The 19,183-nt window shown below is 34.1% G+C and overlaps 3 protein-coding genes across 4 annotated transcripts; 1 reads left to right on the top strand and 2 right to left on the bottom strand.

The window, feature by feature from the left end:
- Positions 1-426: 426 nt before the first annotated feature.
- LOC109165660 (squamosa promoter-binding protein 1) lies at positions 427-1,854 on the top strand. Its single transcript, XM_019314515.1, has 2 exons — positions 427-845; positions 1,465-1,854. The coding sequence occupies exons 1-2, from the start codon at positions 541-543 to the stop codon at positions 1,580-1,582; spliced, it is 423 nt and encodes a 140-aa protein (XP_019170060.1). The 5' UTR covers positions 427-540; the 3' UTR covers positions 1,583-1,854.
- Positions 1,855-4,920: 3,066 nt separating this feature from the next.
- Positions 4,921-9,815, bottom strand: LOC109165659 (mitochondrial arginine transporter BAC1). Of its 2 annotated transcripts, none has more exons than XM_019314513.1 (8): positions 9,415-9,813; positions 8,222-8,311; positions 6,525-6,626; positions 6,264-6,368; positions 6,095-6,193; positions 5,838-6,026; positions 5,630-5,728; positions 4,921-5,553 (listed from the first exon to the last, which is right to left on the bottom strand). In XM_019314513.1, exons 1-8 carry the CDS (start codon positions 9,505-9,507, stop codon positions 5,419-5,421), a joined length of 912 nt encoding a protein of 303 aa, XP_019170058.1. In that variant the 5' UTR covers positions 9,508-9,813; the 3' UTR covers positions 4,921-5,418. The 2 variants fall into 2 exon arrangements, with proteins under 2 accessions (XP_019170058.1, XP_019170059.1); XM_019314514.1 differs by having other exon boundaries at positions 5,428-5,545; positions 9,415-9,815.
- A 2,325-nt stretch (positions 9,816-12,140) lies between these two features.
- LOC109165661 (dormancy-associated protein 1-like) lies at positions 12,141-13,276 on the bottom strand. The gene is made up of 3 exons (XM_019314516.1): positions 13,014-13,276; positions 12,637-12,859; positions 12,141-12,558 (listed from the first exon to the last, which is right to left on the bottom strand). The coding sequence occupies exons 1-3, from the start codon at positions 13,105-13,107 to the stop codon at positions 12,522-12,524; spliced, it is 354 nt and encodes a 117-aa protein (XP_019170061.1). The 5' UTR covers positions 13,108-13,276; the 3' UTR covers positions 12,141-12,521.
- Positions 13,277-19,183: the final 5,907 nt, after the last annotated feature.

Here is a 19,183-nt window from a genome sequence, read left to right as displayed (position 1 = left end):
CTAGTTGATGACAGACAGGTCTGCTGACTGCCCAACTAATTGCACTCTAATGGAAAAGTAGGGGAATTAGAGATAGCAAATCTTAATACAGATACCACCACAGTTCATCATAAATGCTCTTCATATGACTCTTGTACTATGCTATTGATGGTCACATTTTTCTCTCCCATATAATAATGCATGGTCACATTAAAGTTTGAAGTTTGTGTGTAAAGTTAAGACCAATGGGCAATAAGAGAAGTTTCCAACAGCTATCACCTCTCTTTCTGTACAATTCACCTATCATACTTAATTACTTTTAGCTCATTTTCACCTATCTTTTTGTACAATTCACTAATCAGATTTTAGTATTTTCCAGCTATCTTAACCTCAAAGCCTATTCTACACTACTATTACAGACCCTCAATTAGGAAAAAGTATGGAGCCAGTGGTCCTCACATATTCTTTACCTTTCATCTTTCCTTCAAGTTTCCCATTCTTCATCTTCTTCTCTTCTCCTGCTTGAGTTACTTCTTCCCAACTTCTTTTACCATCAAAGAAATGGAAACAAGCAAACCAGAGGGGAAAAGAAGCATAAATGAAACTGACTCGGTGGCAGAGGGGGGAGAAGATGAAGACGAAGATGTTGAAGAAGACAACAAAAAGAAAAGAGCATTGACTCTATCTGGAAGGAAGTTAACTGGTGGAGGGTCAACACAGCTGTTCTGTCAGGTGGAAGACTGCACCACAGATATGACAGATGCCAAGCCATACCATCGCCGCCACAAGGTCTGTGAGATTCACGCAAAGGCTCCGTCAGTACTTATAAATGGAGTCCAACAGCGCTTCTGTCAGCAATGCAGCAGGTTAAGAAACCTAATTTCACAAATTTTTCTTCTATCTCACTGTTTCTCTGTCCTGCCTTTGATAAAAATTGTAACAAGGCAATATATATATACATGCCCATTTAGAGTTCTAAGTTGAATTCATAATGCTTGGTGTGCTAGCATATAAATTCAGTTTCCCATCACTGAAAAAACATGTTTCTTAAACCACTCAAGAGAAACAGTGTATAAATTACACAAACAGGACTGCATCCAAGTTAAAACAGGCAACTAGCCAACTACTAGTAATTTATTGAACAAATTCTTAGCGTGTTTCATCATGGAATTATGTCCGGATGTGTTCATCATGCAAGCTACCTTAATTCAAATATAAGAAATTGATCAATAAACAAGGTAAAATATATTATTTGCCATTCTCTTCAATTCTGTTGATCTCTTTAGTACTAAGTTCCCCCATTCCCTCCCATCTCTCTCCCTAAAATGCAGGAAGTAAACATAACTTCCTGCAAAATGTGCAATCATTGATATAAAATAACATTTGTAGTGCAAGTTATCGTGCATTTATTAATGACTAGCTAGATAAGAATATATAAGTGTGCAAAGGGCAGAGGTTTTTCTTCTTACCATTATGTATATTCAGGTTTCATGAATTAGCCCAGTTTGATGAAGCTAAGAGGAGTTGCCGGAGGCGATTGGCAGGTCACAATGAGCGCCGCAGGAGAATTACATATGATCCTCGTGGTGAAGGGTCAACCTGAAGACGTAATACCAGTGGGGGGACAAACCAACTCCTTATTGGAACTCATAAGAAGATTGGTCTCTGAACCACATAGCTTATCAATGTAATTTCTAGCATGCTCTCTATCTTCTGTCAATTGCTAGACTTCAATTACAAATCATTGCCTCTATGTGTGGTTTGTAATTCATTCAGCCTCCATCCCCTCTCCCAGTGGGAGGGTGATTCAGGGGAGCATTATCATTTGGATGAAGTTTCCTATATCTTATTATCATTTGAGGCTTGAACATCTCACTCTGCTAGTATATATTCGCCCACCAACATCACAAGTATCTCTAGATCTCAAACAGTGCTTAGCTTCATACTAGAAACTAGCCCTGCAATTGCTTTTGCCTGTGCAAGATAATACTTGGCATCATGTTAGTACATCCATCACTTGGCACTTTAACATTAATAACTATAGAAGTCAAGCCTTTGAGTTCTCGTAAACTTAAACTCAACCACTCAATTGGAAATTAAGCCAGTAGGAACATGGATATGATGCTGGAAGGCAACAATATTTTTATCAATTACTGCGTATTTATTAGATGTTTTAGTTAGATTAGAATTGTTTGATAGTTAGTTGCTTAGTTTTTTAGGTATTCCAATTTGATTCAATTAGAAGTCTTTCTACTAATTAGTTATCTAGTCTTAAAGTGATTATTAGTTATGGCATTCTTGTATTTCTCCTATATAAAAAGTGAGAATTAATTGGATTAATGGGGAACATAATTTTAAATTCCAAAAGGGGGCTAAGGGAGTTTTGGGTCTCAAGCAAACCCAGCCAATGTGGCAAGACACTTCTTCCTATTCCTCCTTCTGCCCGTGACGGAGACCATAACATTTGGTCTTTCGGACAATCCAGCATTCAAAGCTCTCAAAGAATCAGTGAATGAGTTGGAGAAGTTAATAAAAGAGTACTGCATACAACGTCTCAGAGAATTAGGCAAAGATGACAGTGAACTATAGCAGTCAATAACTAAATACCTAAAAACCCTAGGCAAAACACCGAAAACCAATACACCCACTTCCTCAAAAATTCAGCAAGCTGAGGGTGATGTTATTTCACTCAATGTGGATGATCCATCCTCCACAATTATTAATCACCCATTTTGAGGTAGCGCCAATGCAAGCTAATGTATCGGCCGATCAGCCTCATGTGGGTGATAATTCAACATGGAGGGCTGCTGATTTTCCAGAAACTGATGATGTGTCCTTTCTAAAAACTATCTAGTGCATGGGAGGGTTATTTCACCACTCTACCGCCCCATCTCATTCCATCAAGGTTGTAAAAGGTGCCTAGGTTTAGATCCACTAGATCGATGGCTAGCATTTGCCCACACTTCTTACAAGATGCTTTGTTCTCATGGGAGTCAGACCCTATATATATGTAGGACCAGGTTCACATGAGAACAACCTCCCAAGTGAGAACTGTGGACAAATCTGATCCATCCATCTAGGATGATCAAACGCTGAAAATCAATGAAAAAAGAGAAAAAATGCAGTGACATTTATGTAATTATGATTGTGCATTTAGAAATGTTTGACAGTGCATTTGGAAATGCTTTCAATGCATGAAATGCGTTTATGTTCGTTTATTAAGGTAAACAAACATAAATGAACAAATTTTAGAGCTCATTTAATAAGTGAACAGAGTCTGAACATTTGTAGGCTCGTTTGCTAAGAGCTCATAAACAAGCTCGTTAGTGTTTGCTTAATAATGTTCATGAACAAGCTCGGGTTAGTGTTCGCTTAATAATGTTCACGGACATGCTCGTTTAGTGTTCGTTTAAGATTGTTAAATGAACAAACTCATTTAAATACAAGTGTTGATTATGCACAATTTGTGCTCATTCCGGAAGGAGCTTTGCTAATTAGGACGAAAGGAGGAAAATATGAAAAATACTATTTCTTATTCACGAACGAATTATGATCATGATCATGTACATGTTTGTTTATTAGCGTTCATGAACGTGTTCGCAAACGTTAACGAACATGTTCGTGAACGTGTTTTAAAACCTTAACGAAATGAACACGAACATGAACACTCCAAAAATCTTAACAAACGACGTTAACAACCCTAGTTATCTTATCTAGTGATTGGAGTCTTGTATTTTCCCTATTATAAAAAGGGAGAACTCATTGCATTAATGGAGGAGGAGAATTTTAAATCTCAAAAAGGGGCTAAGGGAGTCTTGGGTCTCAAGCAAACTCAGCATTTGAGGTGTGGCAAAACACTTCCTCCTATTCCTTCTTCTGCCCATGACGTAAACCATAACAGCCAGCTTTTAACGTATAACATGTACCAATTAAGAGATATGCAACTGAACATCAATAAAGTCTCACCATTTATCATTAATCACTTAAAAGCACTACAAGATGAACCACAGAAGCCATGAATAATAATCAGAAAAAAGGTAAAGATGAGAGCAAAAGTTGTGTACCCGAAGCAATCTGCATCAGTGAACAACCTTGAAATTTTTACTCATACCTTTTGCCTTTCCATTCCACAAGTTCCACAAAGTTGAGTAAAGGGTAAAAATCTTAAAGTGCTTCAAGCAACATAGCTGCACATGCATTTCACATAACAATCCTATCCTATTTCCAACAAAGACCACAGAACACTGGAAAGCTACTAATTCAGAAAAATGGTTTAGAGAGAATAGTTGGAACTATATTGAACGTCTATTTAAATTCAATTTGGTGCTTCAAAGATTTAGTATAAAACCTCAAAAATGTTGCATTCCTAGATGTTAGGTCATAGAAAAGAATTTTTTTGACAGATGTAAGAGATTACCTTCCCTTTATTGCTCCATTTTTTAGCATATTTCCGACATTCTTCATGAAGCAAACTTAACAGATACTCCAGAGCTTAAGCAACCATTTTTTTTCCACCAACCTATGTAAGTATTTTCTGAAAACTTATGCACATTCATGATCATCATTAAAATTGTCAAATATAATATAGCAAAAGTTTGAATATGGAGCATAAATTTCTATCTACTGCAAAACAAATACACACAGAGAACTGTGGTCAATTCTCAAGTACCCTTAAAAAGAGGAAGCTACAATGATTTCTGTCTGAAGTCTATGCCATGTAAAATTCAGTATTTTCAAGTTTCAACAAATGACCTTTACATACAATATTTATATGACAACTGTTTACAACTTAACCTATATCAGAGTTTGTAATCACACAATTTATCTGCAGAGTCATGCACAGTGTATACATAAATAAAAAATAGCAATAACCGAAAATCAAGTGCATCATCAATCATGAGTTTAGCTGTATTAAGAATCAATGTTTTTCCTTTCAAAAAAAAGAATCAATGTTTTCCATCACCATGTAACAAGAATTGTCTGACTTCTTTGAAATTGCAATGAACAGCCATCATGCAAGAACCATTCCAGATAAAATCTCTGATTATTCATTAGTTTCAAAAGACCAAATCAAGTTCTCGTGTATTGCAAGCATTTTGACTATCATCCAGGACTCAAAAAAGCATGCTTGACAAACACAATGTCATGCTAATGATTCTCCAACCTTCTGAAGACAAAAGGCTAAATTTCTTGCAGAAGAAACAGCCAATACTCTGGAATTGATCAAATTTTCAGTTTCCTTGGAAGATCCTTTGCTGTGATGTGCATTTTGAATCAAGTGAAATGTCATGTCAGATTAGTTGAACCATAGACCGGCCATGTCAATGTCGAATCTTGTCATGTGACAAACTTAGGTGTTAGGTGACAGCCTCTAAAGCATTAAGCCAATGGCATCAGAAGAAATACCTAACAGAGTAGGCAATCAATTTTGCAACAGTTTTAATCACGTTTGATCCCTAAGATCTTTGCAGATACCTCCCAGGTAACTATGGCAGCAGCATTGGCAGGGAAAGCCCTAACCAGAGTAGGGCCTAAACCTGTATAGCATCCTCTAAGGCCGGATAGCCTGTAAATCTAACATAAAGAACCAATCATGCATTCTGTATTAAAACTATCTCATGATGAAAGCAGAAAGGATTAGGATAAATACCTTTTGTAAAATCTGAAAAGGATTTCTTGTATGGTTTATATCAGGGGAGGTTTGGATTATAGTTTTTGCGACATCCAATGGCAGAACAGCAGACCAACACTGAAAAGCCCAAAGTTAAACGAAGAAATTTAAGCCAATATGGCACACATCAAAACAAAAAAGGTTGAACATTTGAATATGTAATACTAAGTAACAAAAGAATACACACCGCTATACCACCAAGGCCACCACTCATTATGCCAACTCCCACATCAACCAATTGATTTGACTCAGATGAAGCCCCTTTCAATTGCAGATGCATTTGATAACGTACATATTCGTATGTACTAAAAAAAACAACATTTCCCACAGATTCTCTTAACAAGGTCGTGAAGCCTCCTTGAAAAATGCCTGTAAACTGAGGAGTTATTCTGTTAGCTTCAACTAAATCAGATAGCAAAATAGCCTTGAGCAGAGTTTTCTTACCCCTCCTGTTTTTACTGTTTTAATGGCACAATCAAGAGGACCACTGTATCTGGTGGAGTTCAGTAACAGAGAATCTGTGCCCTGAACTTGTATCCTACACTGGAGCACATAACTTCAATATAATGACACTGCAGCAAGATGATGGCAAGAACCCATGCATATGACTTACCTTAATCAGTTCTGAGGGGCACAATATAAAGCTGATTATACTTCCAGCTAAAGCTGCTGATGGAATTATTACATGAGGCTGTGGCTTACCACCTTCGAGTCCTCCCTTCAAGAGCAAAGGGAAAATGTTTATCTGGCATTCAAAGCATTTTGATGCAAGAAACATAGGCAAAAAAATAGCTAAATTGAAGAGACCTTTCTCAGAGACGATCTTTGAAACAAATAGCATTTAGGTTATCCAAATAATAAGCATAGAACAAACCTGAAGGAACCTTTTTGTTTGTGAATAAATGCCAAAAGCAAGTGAGCTTTCGAAAGCCATCCCAACAAAAGAAGAGGTTGCTCCTCGGTAGAGCCCTTTCATCTGTGAAAAAGTAATTGTCAGTTAGTGCCTCGAGGATTCCCTCCAACCAACCAACAAAAGGACAAAAAGGAGGGGAAAAAAAAAAAACTTTTGGGGAGAAGAAGAACAACTAAAAGCCACATGAACCTATTTAACTTGAAAGATAATAAGAACCAATAGAGAAAGTTCACGAAGGATAGAAATACACTTTCCATTGGAGGAGAAGATGATAAAGATTATGAAAAATCAATTAAATATGTATACTAATGATAACGTGAATTCCTATGAGCAAGTACACAACTTTTTCATGACAGATAGCAGACTCATTATTATTCAGAAAGTACTCAGAATATGAAACCAGTCACACTGTGCCTATCCATTCTACTAGTTTCCTGCCTTGCAAAATAGTAATTCTGGTCCTTCATTATTTTTTTCCTTTTTTTTTTGGCCAAAAGGTGTTTTCTCCAGGATCTACTTATATTCCTAATAAGTGTCAATCGCAGTGTATTCCAAATTTATCTTTCTGGAACACACTCCAAATCATGCTAGTTAACTCAACAGACCTTCCTTAGTTCTCATAATTTGTAGGAGTTCACAAGACCATTATGAATTCGGAATTCCTCCTGCAAGCATTATAATTGTTTTCTTCAAGAAGTTCCACTTGCATCAAAATGGGCCATGACTTGTTCTCACATTAGTTGAGGGCAGCATCGTTGAGGACCTCTGACAAATCAGTACTCCCTTCATCCCATTTTTATTGGCCCTTTCCACTCCCTAGTGGCAACTAACTTATCTTTGATCCACTATTTCAAATATATGTTTTTAAAAATTTAAGATTCCAATTAAAGAGAAAAGTGGTACTTTTCATATGTTTCTTAATGCATAGCTTATAACTTATACAATTAAATTTACCATTGCCAAAACTTAATTCAAAGCTTAGTAAAATTGACCAAACGGAGTAAATTTTTTCTATTTGCTTTAAAGTGAGGACTGAGCCACTGAGGAGTATAAAATCTCACTCCAACTTATAGGGTTCTAGAAATCCAGCTAATGTTTGCCATGAAAAAATACTCCCTCTTTCCTCTGAGCCCATGGAGATTGTTAGTAATGTAGAAGAACAAAAGTAGGAAAAGGGGAGAAAGTTAACTGATTTCATCATTCTTGTTTTCTCCTTATCATCTAGTGTGGTTGTACACACATATAGAGTATATACGGACTATGTTAACTCTTGGCCCTTTATGACTCTTCCCTCTAGATAAGTGAATTACATTCTAAACAGAGATTACTAATTTTGTAAACCTCCAAGTCATATGCAAGTAAAACTACTTTCATCAGATATCAGGAACCACAAAGTTCTTTACACTCCTCCCAGTGTAGAACTGAACATTCATGCTAAAGTTCAATACTGCTTACATAAAACTTGCAATGGAGTACTAAATCTCTGCCATGATCACTTCATAGAAAAATGCACATGAAGGAAACATATATAAGAATATTAAAAAAAAAAAAAAAAAAAAAAAAAAAAAAAAAAAAAAAAAAAAAAATCATGCAAAGAGAATCTGCAAACACCAAAAAGTAGTTTACAATTGGATCTCAAAACAAAGTTAGAAGCATACTCCTTCAGCCTTCAATATCCTAGCAGCACAATGCAGTCCATTCTTGTACTTAATACCATTGGCAGAAGTGTTGTGTTTTTGGAGCTTTACCTGACAAATACGAATTGCGACATTCGAACAGATTTTTCATTAATTCTAGGACCTCAGTTCATTAATTCAAAACAGTACAGAGATACTCAAAAAGAAAAGCAACTGTGTCTAACATCAGGACTTGATCAAGTGTATCTTAAAACTTTAACCATGTTTTCTTAAAATGTAGAACTGATTTAATATCCATTTTATCCAGCATTGATGGCTTTATGGAGATGATTCATAGTTAGTTAACATTTAAACCAAAATTCACTAATACCCTTTTAAACTGTTGTAGTTTCTAAACAAAAATCGTGTAAATTGAATATACAAGTTTTCTACTACCTTCTTTCTTTTTCCTCCTTGAGTGGCCAAGTGAGGAAAACATAGATACAAAATAAAGCAAGAACGATCTCTGCTCTCCATATAGCATATAAACGATCAGAAGAAACATTCCCTTCTGCGCTTTAAATCTAATTACAACTTACAGGAAGCAATATATAACACTTGCTGCAGCTGTTCACATTCACAAAGTTAAAGCTACTAGGTAGTCAGGAGTCCAAATAAAGGGATGACTACTTGATATAAAGTGACCAACACTAACAAATGAAGAAGCAAAGATCATTTAAACTTTGCACAACAAAAGTTTGATGAATACTATGCTCGAGACAATCTATATCAGTCTATATATAATACTCCATACTATATATAAAAGTGCCTTAATTTGTTCCCATCTTTTTTTGTAAAGAGCAAAATACCATTTACTTAAATTCTATCTTCCTTTTTATTTCACTTAATAATTATTGATTATTTGAATCCGCATTCATACTTTTATACTCTTGATTTGCATCATATTCAGCACAAATGACAGGCACATACATTTTACTAGCTTTCTACATCCGGTTTTGCTTCATCAAGTAACAATGCCCTTTAATCTTTGAGCTATGTGAAGCTGTATGTCACATGATCAAAATACTACGAACAATAATTAATTAGATTAGCTATCCTGTGCAACGAAAACTGAGATGAATTATAAAGAATGAGTAATTAATGCAGATGCGTGTTCTCGTATCGAATGATATTATGATAATAAGGAGAAAACAAAGTGAACCGGATCGAAATACCTTGACTGTATCGAATGGGTGCCCGGCAATCACAGTGGCAACTCCGGCTAACATTCCCGCCACATAATCTTTGTACCCTGAACTCTCCCCCATATCTCTCTCTCCCTCTATCTCTCTCTCTCTCTCGCTCGCTCACTCACTCACACTCACACTCACACACACACACAAGTTATGGTGTGATTTGAGGTGAGGATCGAGGTGCCATTATCATATAGCCTGTTGTGCAATTTTGCAGGGTTTTAAAATCGGAAGGGTTTTTGGCTCAGTGGACCAAAGAGCTTGAACGGCGGTGGCACTTTTAGCAGCGCCGGTGAGTGCTGGGGGCGGCTGCAGTTAACGGCGTTCAGGCGTTGAGTCCATCATCCGCGCTTTATTTTCATTTTCTTACCATTTTAGGGAATTTTGCATTTTACTACCTATAGTTTGACTTTTCACAAGTTTGCATATTTTGGGCATCTTCAATAGTTAGAAATTTTACCTAAATTTTTGTGGATCCCAACATCCACCTCATCATTCATTATCTCACTCAATCACAAAATTTATTTTTTCATTAATTTTAAGTTTTTTCACAACTTTTTGTGGACCCACCATTTTATATCTGTATTTTAATTGTTTATTTATTTATTATTATTATAAAAAATTATAATTATAATTATTATTTTTATTATATTTAAATTACACATATCAAAATTAAAGTAAGTTGAAAATTATAAATGTTTACAAATTTTTTAAATATAATTTTATTGCATAAAAATTTAATAACAAAATTCAACAAAAAAAAAACTTTAAAAAATTAACTTTTCAGCTAAAAAAAAAAAAAGAAAGAAAAAAAAAATTAATCGGAGGAGCTTCAATGACATCCATAACTAAAGCTGTTTTTCTCCTGCAAAATCTCCGTGCTTACAGGAGTTTAAAACCATTAAAATCTTTCCTTCCCAGTTGTCTAAAATCTCCAACGTACCAAAATTCCCTTAAAACACACAAATGGAGATGCCCTTAGGTTAAGTTTCTTTTCCTTATATACAATAATCACATAAATAGTATCTAGATAGGTAATATAATCCTGACCTAAGCCCCTAATCGAACTATTCATTCTTAGAAAACATATATATAAAGGAAACACAAATAGGTAATAAGAACATTGCACAAGGTAATAAAAAAAAAAAGACTTGAGAAAAAAATTCTTTATTGAAGATGACTAATGTATGGTTGAATTCAACTCTAATCAATGATTACAGGACTTTGAAATAAGTTCCAAAATGAAATACTAGCCTAATTTTCGCTACAAGTGTCTAAAGAATAAAAAGAAATCAGTATCTTTTCATGCCCAACTCTTTATACTATCAAAAGACCCTAAAATCTCTAATAATTCGTAATAGGGGACTACCACACAGGCATGCACACACTCATGTCTGAACATGAGCTAACTCACTGGCATCGCCTATATCCAAAGATGGGCATGCGCACAGGCGTTGCACCGCCTCTGTGACAATCAATGTCAGAATTCCAGCCATCTTTTGTGCGTAAGAGCTCGTCCATACAATCTCCTTCCAAAGTACTCAAGCGTGACACCGCCTATGCGACCATGCCATAATTTCATCAATCTTTTGCGCGCAAGAACTCGTCTATGCAATAAAATCTCATTCCAAACTACTCCATAATGCTCTTAACTGTCTCGAAAGTCATGCCCTTACTTACATTGACATTGTGGGTGTTGCCAAACCAACCAACCGCTATATCATGCACCAGGGCGCACAATGCATTGAGCGCCTTGTCCAAAACGACGTCGTTTTTTTATGTTCATATTTTATGTGTATTATGTTAAAAGTTTACGTGTATTCAGTTATGACTTTATATGTATTAAAAGTTTATGTGTATTCTGAGAGTTTATGTGTATTATGTTAGATTATATGTATTCTGTTATGAGTTTGCATTCGAAACAATGATTTTTATTTTTTTTTTTAAATTAACAGCAGAAACGAGAAATGAAATTTCTATTAAAAAAAAAAAAAAAAAAAAAAAAACAAGCCAAAACAAAATCATTTTGGTCCGAGCGCATAGTACATGTCCACATGTTCTTACGGGAGGGACTATATGTGCACCGTTTTGATATTTGAGGGACAATATTTACGTCACTCATAATTCAGGAATAACATTGATAATTGGTATATTATAGATGAACTTTTTTAACAATTTTCCTATTATTTACTACCTTGTTCATTCTCTATGGGATATTTGTGTGCAGTTATTATACAATATAAAACATTGAACCTCTTATTAACAACTCGATCCAAATCCTTATCCACCATTAATACCAACTTATTTGATTTATCCCAAAAAAAACTTGTAATTGCTATCTCAAGAATTAATTAATTTTAATGTATCCACACGGGTTTAGCTCAATAGTTCAGTAGTTCAGTGAGCAGTGGATAATATTTGAGAGAAGAGATCAGAGTTCAAATCTCAGCAACAGTAATGAACAGATTCCCCTTCTGCCATTGAGTAATCACCGTTTTACATCCTCCCAAATATTTTGCGGGGTGTGAGGTCTTTGGAGTTGGGAATTCAACATTTTGAGAGAAGTTAATTTTAATCTACTAAAAAAGGGTAATTTTAATAATAAAAAATGAAAATATCAGTTATCACTATCGACAAACGGCGCAAGTGCCAACTGTCTAAATTGTTGATCTGCCAGGTTTAAGATAAGGTTGACAACACAACGACACTAACACAAAACAACCTTACTATTATTATTCATAATCATTATTATCACCCCTATTATTCTAATTTATTACTCGGAATCTCCGACTGATGCGCACACAGATTACTATAAACTGATTTGGCATCATCGGAGGAGTTAGGTCATCACAAAACCTTAATTACAACAAACCATACCAAAAACAAAACCAAAATTAAACAGGAAGCATGACGCCATAGCCGTAACTAATATTCTTAATTAAAGATAATTATACGCCATAGCTACGCTTCTTAACCGGAAAATTTAACCGCCGGCAAAGCAACTGACGACGGACCCACACCCTATTTACACGTACGCAAACACACTTCTTGTCGGCGAATGGCACGAAATGAACCCCTCCGATCGATCTTCAACGATGCTTGGATCTTGTTTCACCACTATACAGCCTGCAATTAAGTAGCTTTGGTTAATTACATAAAGTGAGATTTAGTTAGATAAAAAAAAAAAAAAAATTGATGGCCCACCAGTCATAAACAGTAGGAGAGTTGGTATTCTTAGGCTTGTCGAAAACCTGGGCGCCGATGTTCTTGGTGGCGAGGTTGCTGCCGGGGTTGAAGACACTCCTCCACACGTTATCTTTACGCGCCGCCGTGGGCGACGGAGTGGTTGGTGTCATCGGACCTACAGGGCTGACCGGCATCGACAAAGAGCTCTGGTACTTGCTGGATCCTTCTCCAACCCCAGAATCTAATCGCAAAACACAACAACCAACCAAACATTAACAACTAAAAACAGTACAAAAACAATCAAGTCCCCTTAAAAACTCTGAAATCTCAATCAAACCGCTAGATCACAACATCTTTGAGATGCATATATGCATGATCGGAGAAGTTAAGAATACTTGTTTTGACAGTAACTGTCTGCGTGCGAAGCTTGTCGAAACCTCGATCTCCATTTCTACGAACATCATCCCAACTCCTATCAATCAAAACCATCTTTAACAACGTTTGCCTTCCTTCTTTTTACCCCTTAGCTTCTGTGTTTTCTCCCTAGCTATGGCGGCTAAAGTGAGAAACTTCTTTTACTTGGCCTTGTGATATATAGAGGCTTTGGACTTTTTGGAAAGATCTCCCCACACTCTTTACCACGGTTAACTTTAATTTGATTATATGGCTAAAGTGCCACGACAATTCGCTATTAATTTGATTATTTGTTCAAGAGTCATTGAAAAAGATAAATTATGAATTTAGAAATAACCCAATATTGGATAAATTAAAATTTGATAGAAACAAGAATTGGGTGCAAGAACGTTACCAACTTTGACGGTAAGGCTCTTGAGCTTGCCAAGGGCAGGGTGGGGTCCAGCCATCACATCATCCCAGCAATCTGCCATTTTTGTTCCCTTTCTTTTTTCTACTGTATTTGTTCTTGTGTTAGTTGTGTAGTTTGTGAAGATAACAGAATGCTAATCCTCAAATAAATACTAAGATTAGAGCTAAAAAGTTTCCTAGTATCTTGTAAATTCAGTTGCAAAAACTTCCCCGTTTTGAATTTGTCTTTTTTACATGAAATATATTAATATAACGAAATTAGGAAGATTATTTAGTGTTTAACCAAATTAGAAAGTAATAAGTGAAATTTTTTTTAAAAAAAATCGTTTTTTGGATAAGGATGAGATCATGAGAGTAGTGGCAAAAGTGGGACCCGGTAGAGTAGACAATAATCCCTCTGAGTGAGGGATGGGTGTCCAGGTGTAATCAGATTTTAATGAAGTGTGTCATGTTCTTTAGTAGAAAACGTGGGGTCCATGCATGATGGAGTCTACAGACTACAGTTAATTTAAGTTTGATTTGGGATCCAATTCCATGGAAAAAGGTGCATGATTCACCATGATGTGATTTTTTTGATCTTATGATAAGATTTCTCTACAAAGACTTGCATTTCTTGGATGCACTAACTTCTTTTTTTAACTGTTATCTCAGTTTCGTCAAAATAATTCTAAATTCACATAATTTTGTCCCTAGAGTCACTGTGGAGGTAAATCACAAGTTGCGTCATCAATTGATCATTCAAATCTTAATTTTCATGTCTGTACAAATTATTCAATCCAGACCTTCCAGTATCCTTTGATACACTAAATTGAAAGATCAACCAGATGATAAGTATTATATTCTTTGTACACGTGTGTAACTTTGAGTTCTCAAAGATAATTCATAAGTCATTTACAAGCTTTTAAAAATACTCCATAAGAGATAAATCATTATCTAATTCGACCATCTAATAAGGAATTTACGAGCACAACCAGGCATATTCGATTCGTACGATATTAGTCGGAACCAACCATCTATGATCGCTGCTAACCTCATTTACCTACCAGAGTTCTCGATATGAATAAGCGTCTGATAGACTCTCTTCAACTTATATTGTGTCCGTCATTCCTGACTGGACCCAATGAGTTGTCGAGCCTTTTCCTCCAGAATTACCTCAAAAGGTAATCCCCAATTAATCCCCAACAGAGCAACTAGTCATATCATATTCCATCACATTTTTAGTGTCATCTAAACACTTTGCATGAAGATTCTAACAATCAAACCTACATTCAACACGTGTAAGATATGACCGTAACTTGACATGTTTACTCTGCCTCGCCTATAAAATGTGCATTAATTGTTAGTATGGGGGGACTTATAGACCTTGAGCCACCTCAAACACTTTACTTTCGACCACACCATATTCACTTCTCAATATTATCACTGTCTAGAGTAGTTAGATTCATAAAGCTACATGATCACATTTTTTTTACCAAAAACTTTAGTATTTAGCATAACACCATCTATTATACATTTAACATAAAAATGAGTCACTCCCAAAATGGCACGTTTTTAAGTCATTGACAACATTTTTTCCGCACAACCTATAGGCTCTTAAGTCTTAAGGTTAAGGATGGACCAAACTTCAACCCCATTTTCACTGCTGATAGAGTCTTAGTAATAGTATATACATAAACCTCGTAAGCTAATAACTTAAGTCATTACGAATCAACAATTGTTATACAGGGACAATGGTCCATATAGTACTATGTGAACCATGATCTTCAAATAAAATTATAGTATAATTAAAATAATACTTTAGGGTTGTTATAATGAAACTAGCGTGTGTAATAAAAGAAACTAAAAAGCATAACTCATCCAACAACGTATATTGTCAAATGAAATTGTAGTATAATTAAAATGATAATTTACTATAATGAAATTAGTGTGTAGAAAATGAAACTAAAATCCATAATCATACACTAACATATATTGTCGAATGATCCTAGAGTGTAATTAAAATATCATTTTAATATTACTATAATTAAACTAATGGGTATGGAAAATGAAACTACAAAATAGAGCTCATGCAATAATGCATATTGTCAAATGAAACTGTAGCATAATTAAAATGATACTTCGTTATTGTTATAACTAGTAATCCACCCGCGCGATGCACGAAAAAAAATTATGTTATTGTGAATATAAATAAAAAATAGAAAAACTAAAATATTTTAAATTATTTAATATAATAATATTTTTGAGCTTCCATTGGTCAAGTATTTATTATTTTTATAGAATACAAAATTACAATTAAAATTAAAATTATAATTTTGTATGGTTAATATAATCTCTAATTATGTGCATATTCAAATAAATTTATAGAGATAATTTACATAATTACATTGATTTATTCTTAATTGTATTTCATTTATATTATAATTTTCACATAACAAATACTAGCTAAGATAATTACATTTGGAAAGCAAATTTCAAATTTTGTATGTGTAAATTTAAACTCTAATTGAACACATTTTTTATATGATTATATAATATATAGCTATTTTATTTTTCAAAAGTATATTTTTTTATATGATTATATAATATATAGCTATTTTATTGTTTAAATGTTGTGTTTTTTTTTTTATTTATAATAAAGGATGTTGTGGCATTAATTGTAATATTAATTATTTTTCAAACCATATAGCTTTATTATATAATAAAGGATGAAATTAGTGTGTGTGAAAAATGAAACTAGAAAACAAAGCAATAATGTCAAATGAAATTGAAGTGTAATTAGAATGATATTTACTTCATTGACCACACTGCTACACGGACCATGGTCCACAGCAAAATTTGCCACGAAAACTGGTTATACCATGGACCATGGTCTACATTGCAATGTGGACCCTGGTCCTAATCGATGTATAAATGTGTATATTTAGTATTGAAATTGTGAATTTCTAGAATATAAATTGTGTTTCTATGTCGAAACACATAACAAGTTGTAGAAGGGAATTTGTGAATACAATACATGGTCATCAAATTCTAATATGTTAATATTGTGTGACGGTAGTATTTGAAAGAAATTTTGTGAATATAAAATAAGATATTAATTACATATATGTTAATATTGTGTTATAGAAATTGTAAATTTTCAAAAGGTAAATTGCGAAGATTGGACCGGATCTATAGAATAATTTGCGCAATTTAAAAGGCCAGTTTTTGTTTTTTTTTTTGGGCTCACGGAGATGGCAGTAGCTTTCACCCAAGTGGGCCCTTCAAGCACTTATATGGACCAAAAAGAATATGGGTCACATCGTTAATCGCCCATTAACTTCCAAGAGTCCGGCCCGTATCCGGAACTGGAGGCTTTGATGGCGCACTAATTTCCGGCGGATTGGAAGTTTGATATATGCAATTACAAGCGAGTAAAAAGTCTCCTCTATCAACGGTTCGGAACTTCCCTTAAAGTCAAGGTCAAACCATTCAAGACTTTAGAGTGAAGAATTGACTTTCTCATTAACTATTTTATTGTTTATGATTACTACTAACCATTTCATTATTTATAAATTTTTTTTTTTTATGAAAGTTTTGTTTTTCATTTTTCAAATTGTGAAGTTTTATTTAATGTTACCAAAAGCATTGAATAAGAGGACATGAGTTTCTTAATCACAATATCAACAGGTCAAAATAATTTGTATGTAACAAAATGGCGTGATGTCCTTCTCAACTAATGGCAAATTAGTCTTAAGGGCGTTGGGTAAAATCTCTCTGGCTTGACCGTCAAATTACTTTCTTTTGCGTTAACAATTATCGCACCACGGAAACAAAAAAAAAACAAAAAATAAAAAAAAATAAAAAACTTATGATGCAATTATTGATTGACTCGTTAGAGTTAATAACTAACATAGATGTTTGGAATCTCTGGCTACCATCAACAACTCAAGAGATAAAATCTACCTATCAAATTGAGTTATGATGCATTTCGAAGCTTTTAAGACTTTAAAATTGAATAAGTTTATTTTATATATATATATATATATATATATATATATATATATATATATATATATATATATGTATTTAATGAAGTTATATCTATGTATTACATCATAAGTAACTAAAATAAAGTTCATGAATAAAAACATATCATAATTAAAGTATACTTAACTTAAAGATGAACTTATCACAAAATACCAAACTAAATTGTACTTTTATTCTCCGTTTCACTGTACAATCCTCACCGTTGGATGTTTCCCTTTGCACCATTGCTTTTGTCGTTGGTTAGCTAGAATAAATGAATACTCCCTCCGTCCCGAATTGGTTGTCTCATTTGCTTTTTGCACGCTTTTTAAGGAATTAAAGTAAATGTTATGTATTTTTCAATTATGCCCTTCACTTTTTCACTTTTGGGAATAAAAGCAAAAGTCATAAGGGTAATTTGGGAAAAAGTAGAATGATGGTGATGTTCAATTTTGGAAAGAGGACAACATTTTGGGACAAACTAAAAAGGAAAGTAAGACATGCAAAATGGGACAGAGGGAGTATTTAATAGTGCATGGGGGGAAGTGGTTGGGGTGGGATGGACTTTGAAAGCTTAATAGGGTAGGCAATAGGCATCAATGAATATTATGAATGAAAATGATGAATGATTAGCGGCCCCAGTGTGACGCATGCGCACACTTACTCCCTGGACCCGCAATTTTTAATTTACACGTGACCCGTCAATATTCACTAATGAGCAATGATTATTGTTTCCTCCTTTCTCACGGATCAAGAGTCTAAGATCGTTTTCCGCTATTCCGACGGCCATCGTGTAGCCTCCACCAACACTTTCCTACACCTCAGTAGCACGCAAATATTACCTTGTTCACGGGTCAAAATAAAAAGAAAATAATTTAGAGTATTGCAATGTTTGCTTTCTAAAATTACATCCCAATTTTCATATTCTATTGACTTATTAATTACTCTATTAGCTTTTTATGTTAAAATAAAATAATTAAACGCTACCAATTAAAAAGACAATCTAACTAATTAGAATAACCTTTATAACTAAATTCATAAATTTTTGTACCCGAATGTGCACTCTAACTAAAGATTACTTTATAATCTTAGCCGAACTAAAAGACCATAAGGAGGCAAATCGACATAGTTACATATGTATTTGTTCAAACTAAATATGCTAATAGACAATCCTCACTAGTAGTCAAATTTAAGATCTTATGATTACCAAACTACCGGTTAGTACTTACCAACTTAATGATTATTGAACCAAATATGGTAAAGACTCAATCCTATATTAGTGGGATTTGAATGCGGTAATTTCGCGTACGAGAATAACAGGCTTAAAATAGAAAAAGTTTAAAAAAAAACATTTTCAAAGAATAATATTGTTTTTTCTCTTAATTTTATAGTTGTAATGTGTGACAATAAAATAATTTTTATTCATCAAGTATTGTGAATTCGCTGATCATATTCAACATTATCCTAAATTAGTGAGATCTAAATATAATAATTACGCATAAGGAAATAACTGTCTTAAAATAGAAACATGAAAAAAGAAAACATTTTTCAAAGAATAAATCTATTTGTTCTCTTGATTTTCTAGTTGTAATGTGTGACAATAAAAGTATAAAACCATTTTTATTCATTGGTATTGTGAATGGGAACATTACCCTAAATTAGTGGGATGTGAATGTAATAATTACACAATAGGGAATAACTGCCTTTAAAATAGAAAAAGAAAAAAAAAACATTT

Source organism: Ipomoea nil, unplaced genomic scaffold (genome assembly GCF_001879475.1).
Source record: "Ipomoea nil cultivar Tokyo-kokei standard unplaced genomic scaffold, Asagao_1.1 scaffold3069, whole genome shotgun sequence".
Taxonomy (NCBI): Eukaryota; Viridiplantae; Streptophyta; class Magnoliopsida; order Solanales; family Convolvulaceae; genus Ipomoea; species Ipomoea nil.
The sequence above is the reverse complement of the archived record's forward strand: the minus strand, read 5'-3'. Positions and strand labels throughout refer to the sequence as shown.

Coding starts and splice junctions, on each gene's coding strand:
- LOC109165661 (XM_019314516.1), bottom strand. CDS start 13,107: ATGGTTTTGATTGATAGGAGTTGGGATGATGTTCGTAGAAATGGAGAT. Junction 12,860..13,013: donor GACAGTTACTGTCAAAACAA/GTATTCTTAACT, acceptor TTTTGCGATTAG/ATTCTGGGGTTGGAGAAGGA. Junction 12,559..12,636: donor TCTCCTACTGTTTATGACTG/GTGGGCCATCAA, acceptor ACTTAATTGCAG/GCTGTATAGTGGTGAAACAA.
- LOC109165660 (XM_019314515.1), top strand. CDS start 541: ATGGAAACAAGCAAACCAGAGGGGAAAAGAAGCATAAATGAAACTGAC. Junction 846..1,464: donor TTCTGTCAGCAATGCAGCAG/GTTAAGAAACCT, acceptor ATGTATATTCAG/GTTTCATGAATTAGCCCAGT.
- LOC109165659 (XM_019314513.1), bottom strand. CDS start 9,507: ATGGGGGAGAGTTCAGGGTACAAAGATTATGTGGCGGGAATGTTAGCC. Junction 8,312..9,414: donor ACCCATTCGATACAGTCAAG/GTATTTCGATCC, acceptor CGTATTTGTCAG/GTAAAGCTCCAAAAACACAA. Junction 6,627..8,221: donor GGATATTGAAGGCTGAAGGA/GTATGCTTCTAA, acceptor ACTTTTTCACAG/ATGAAAGGGCTCTACCGAGG.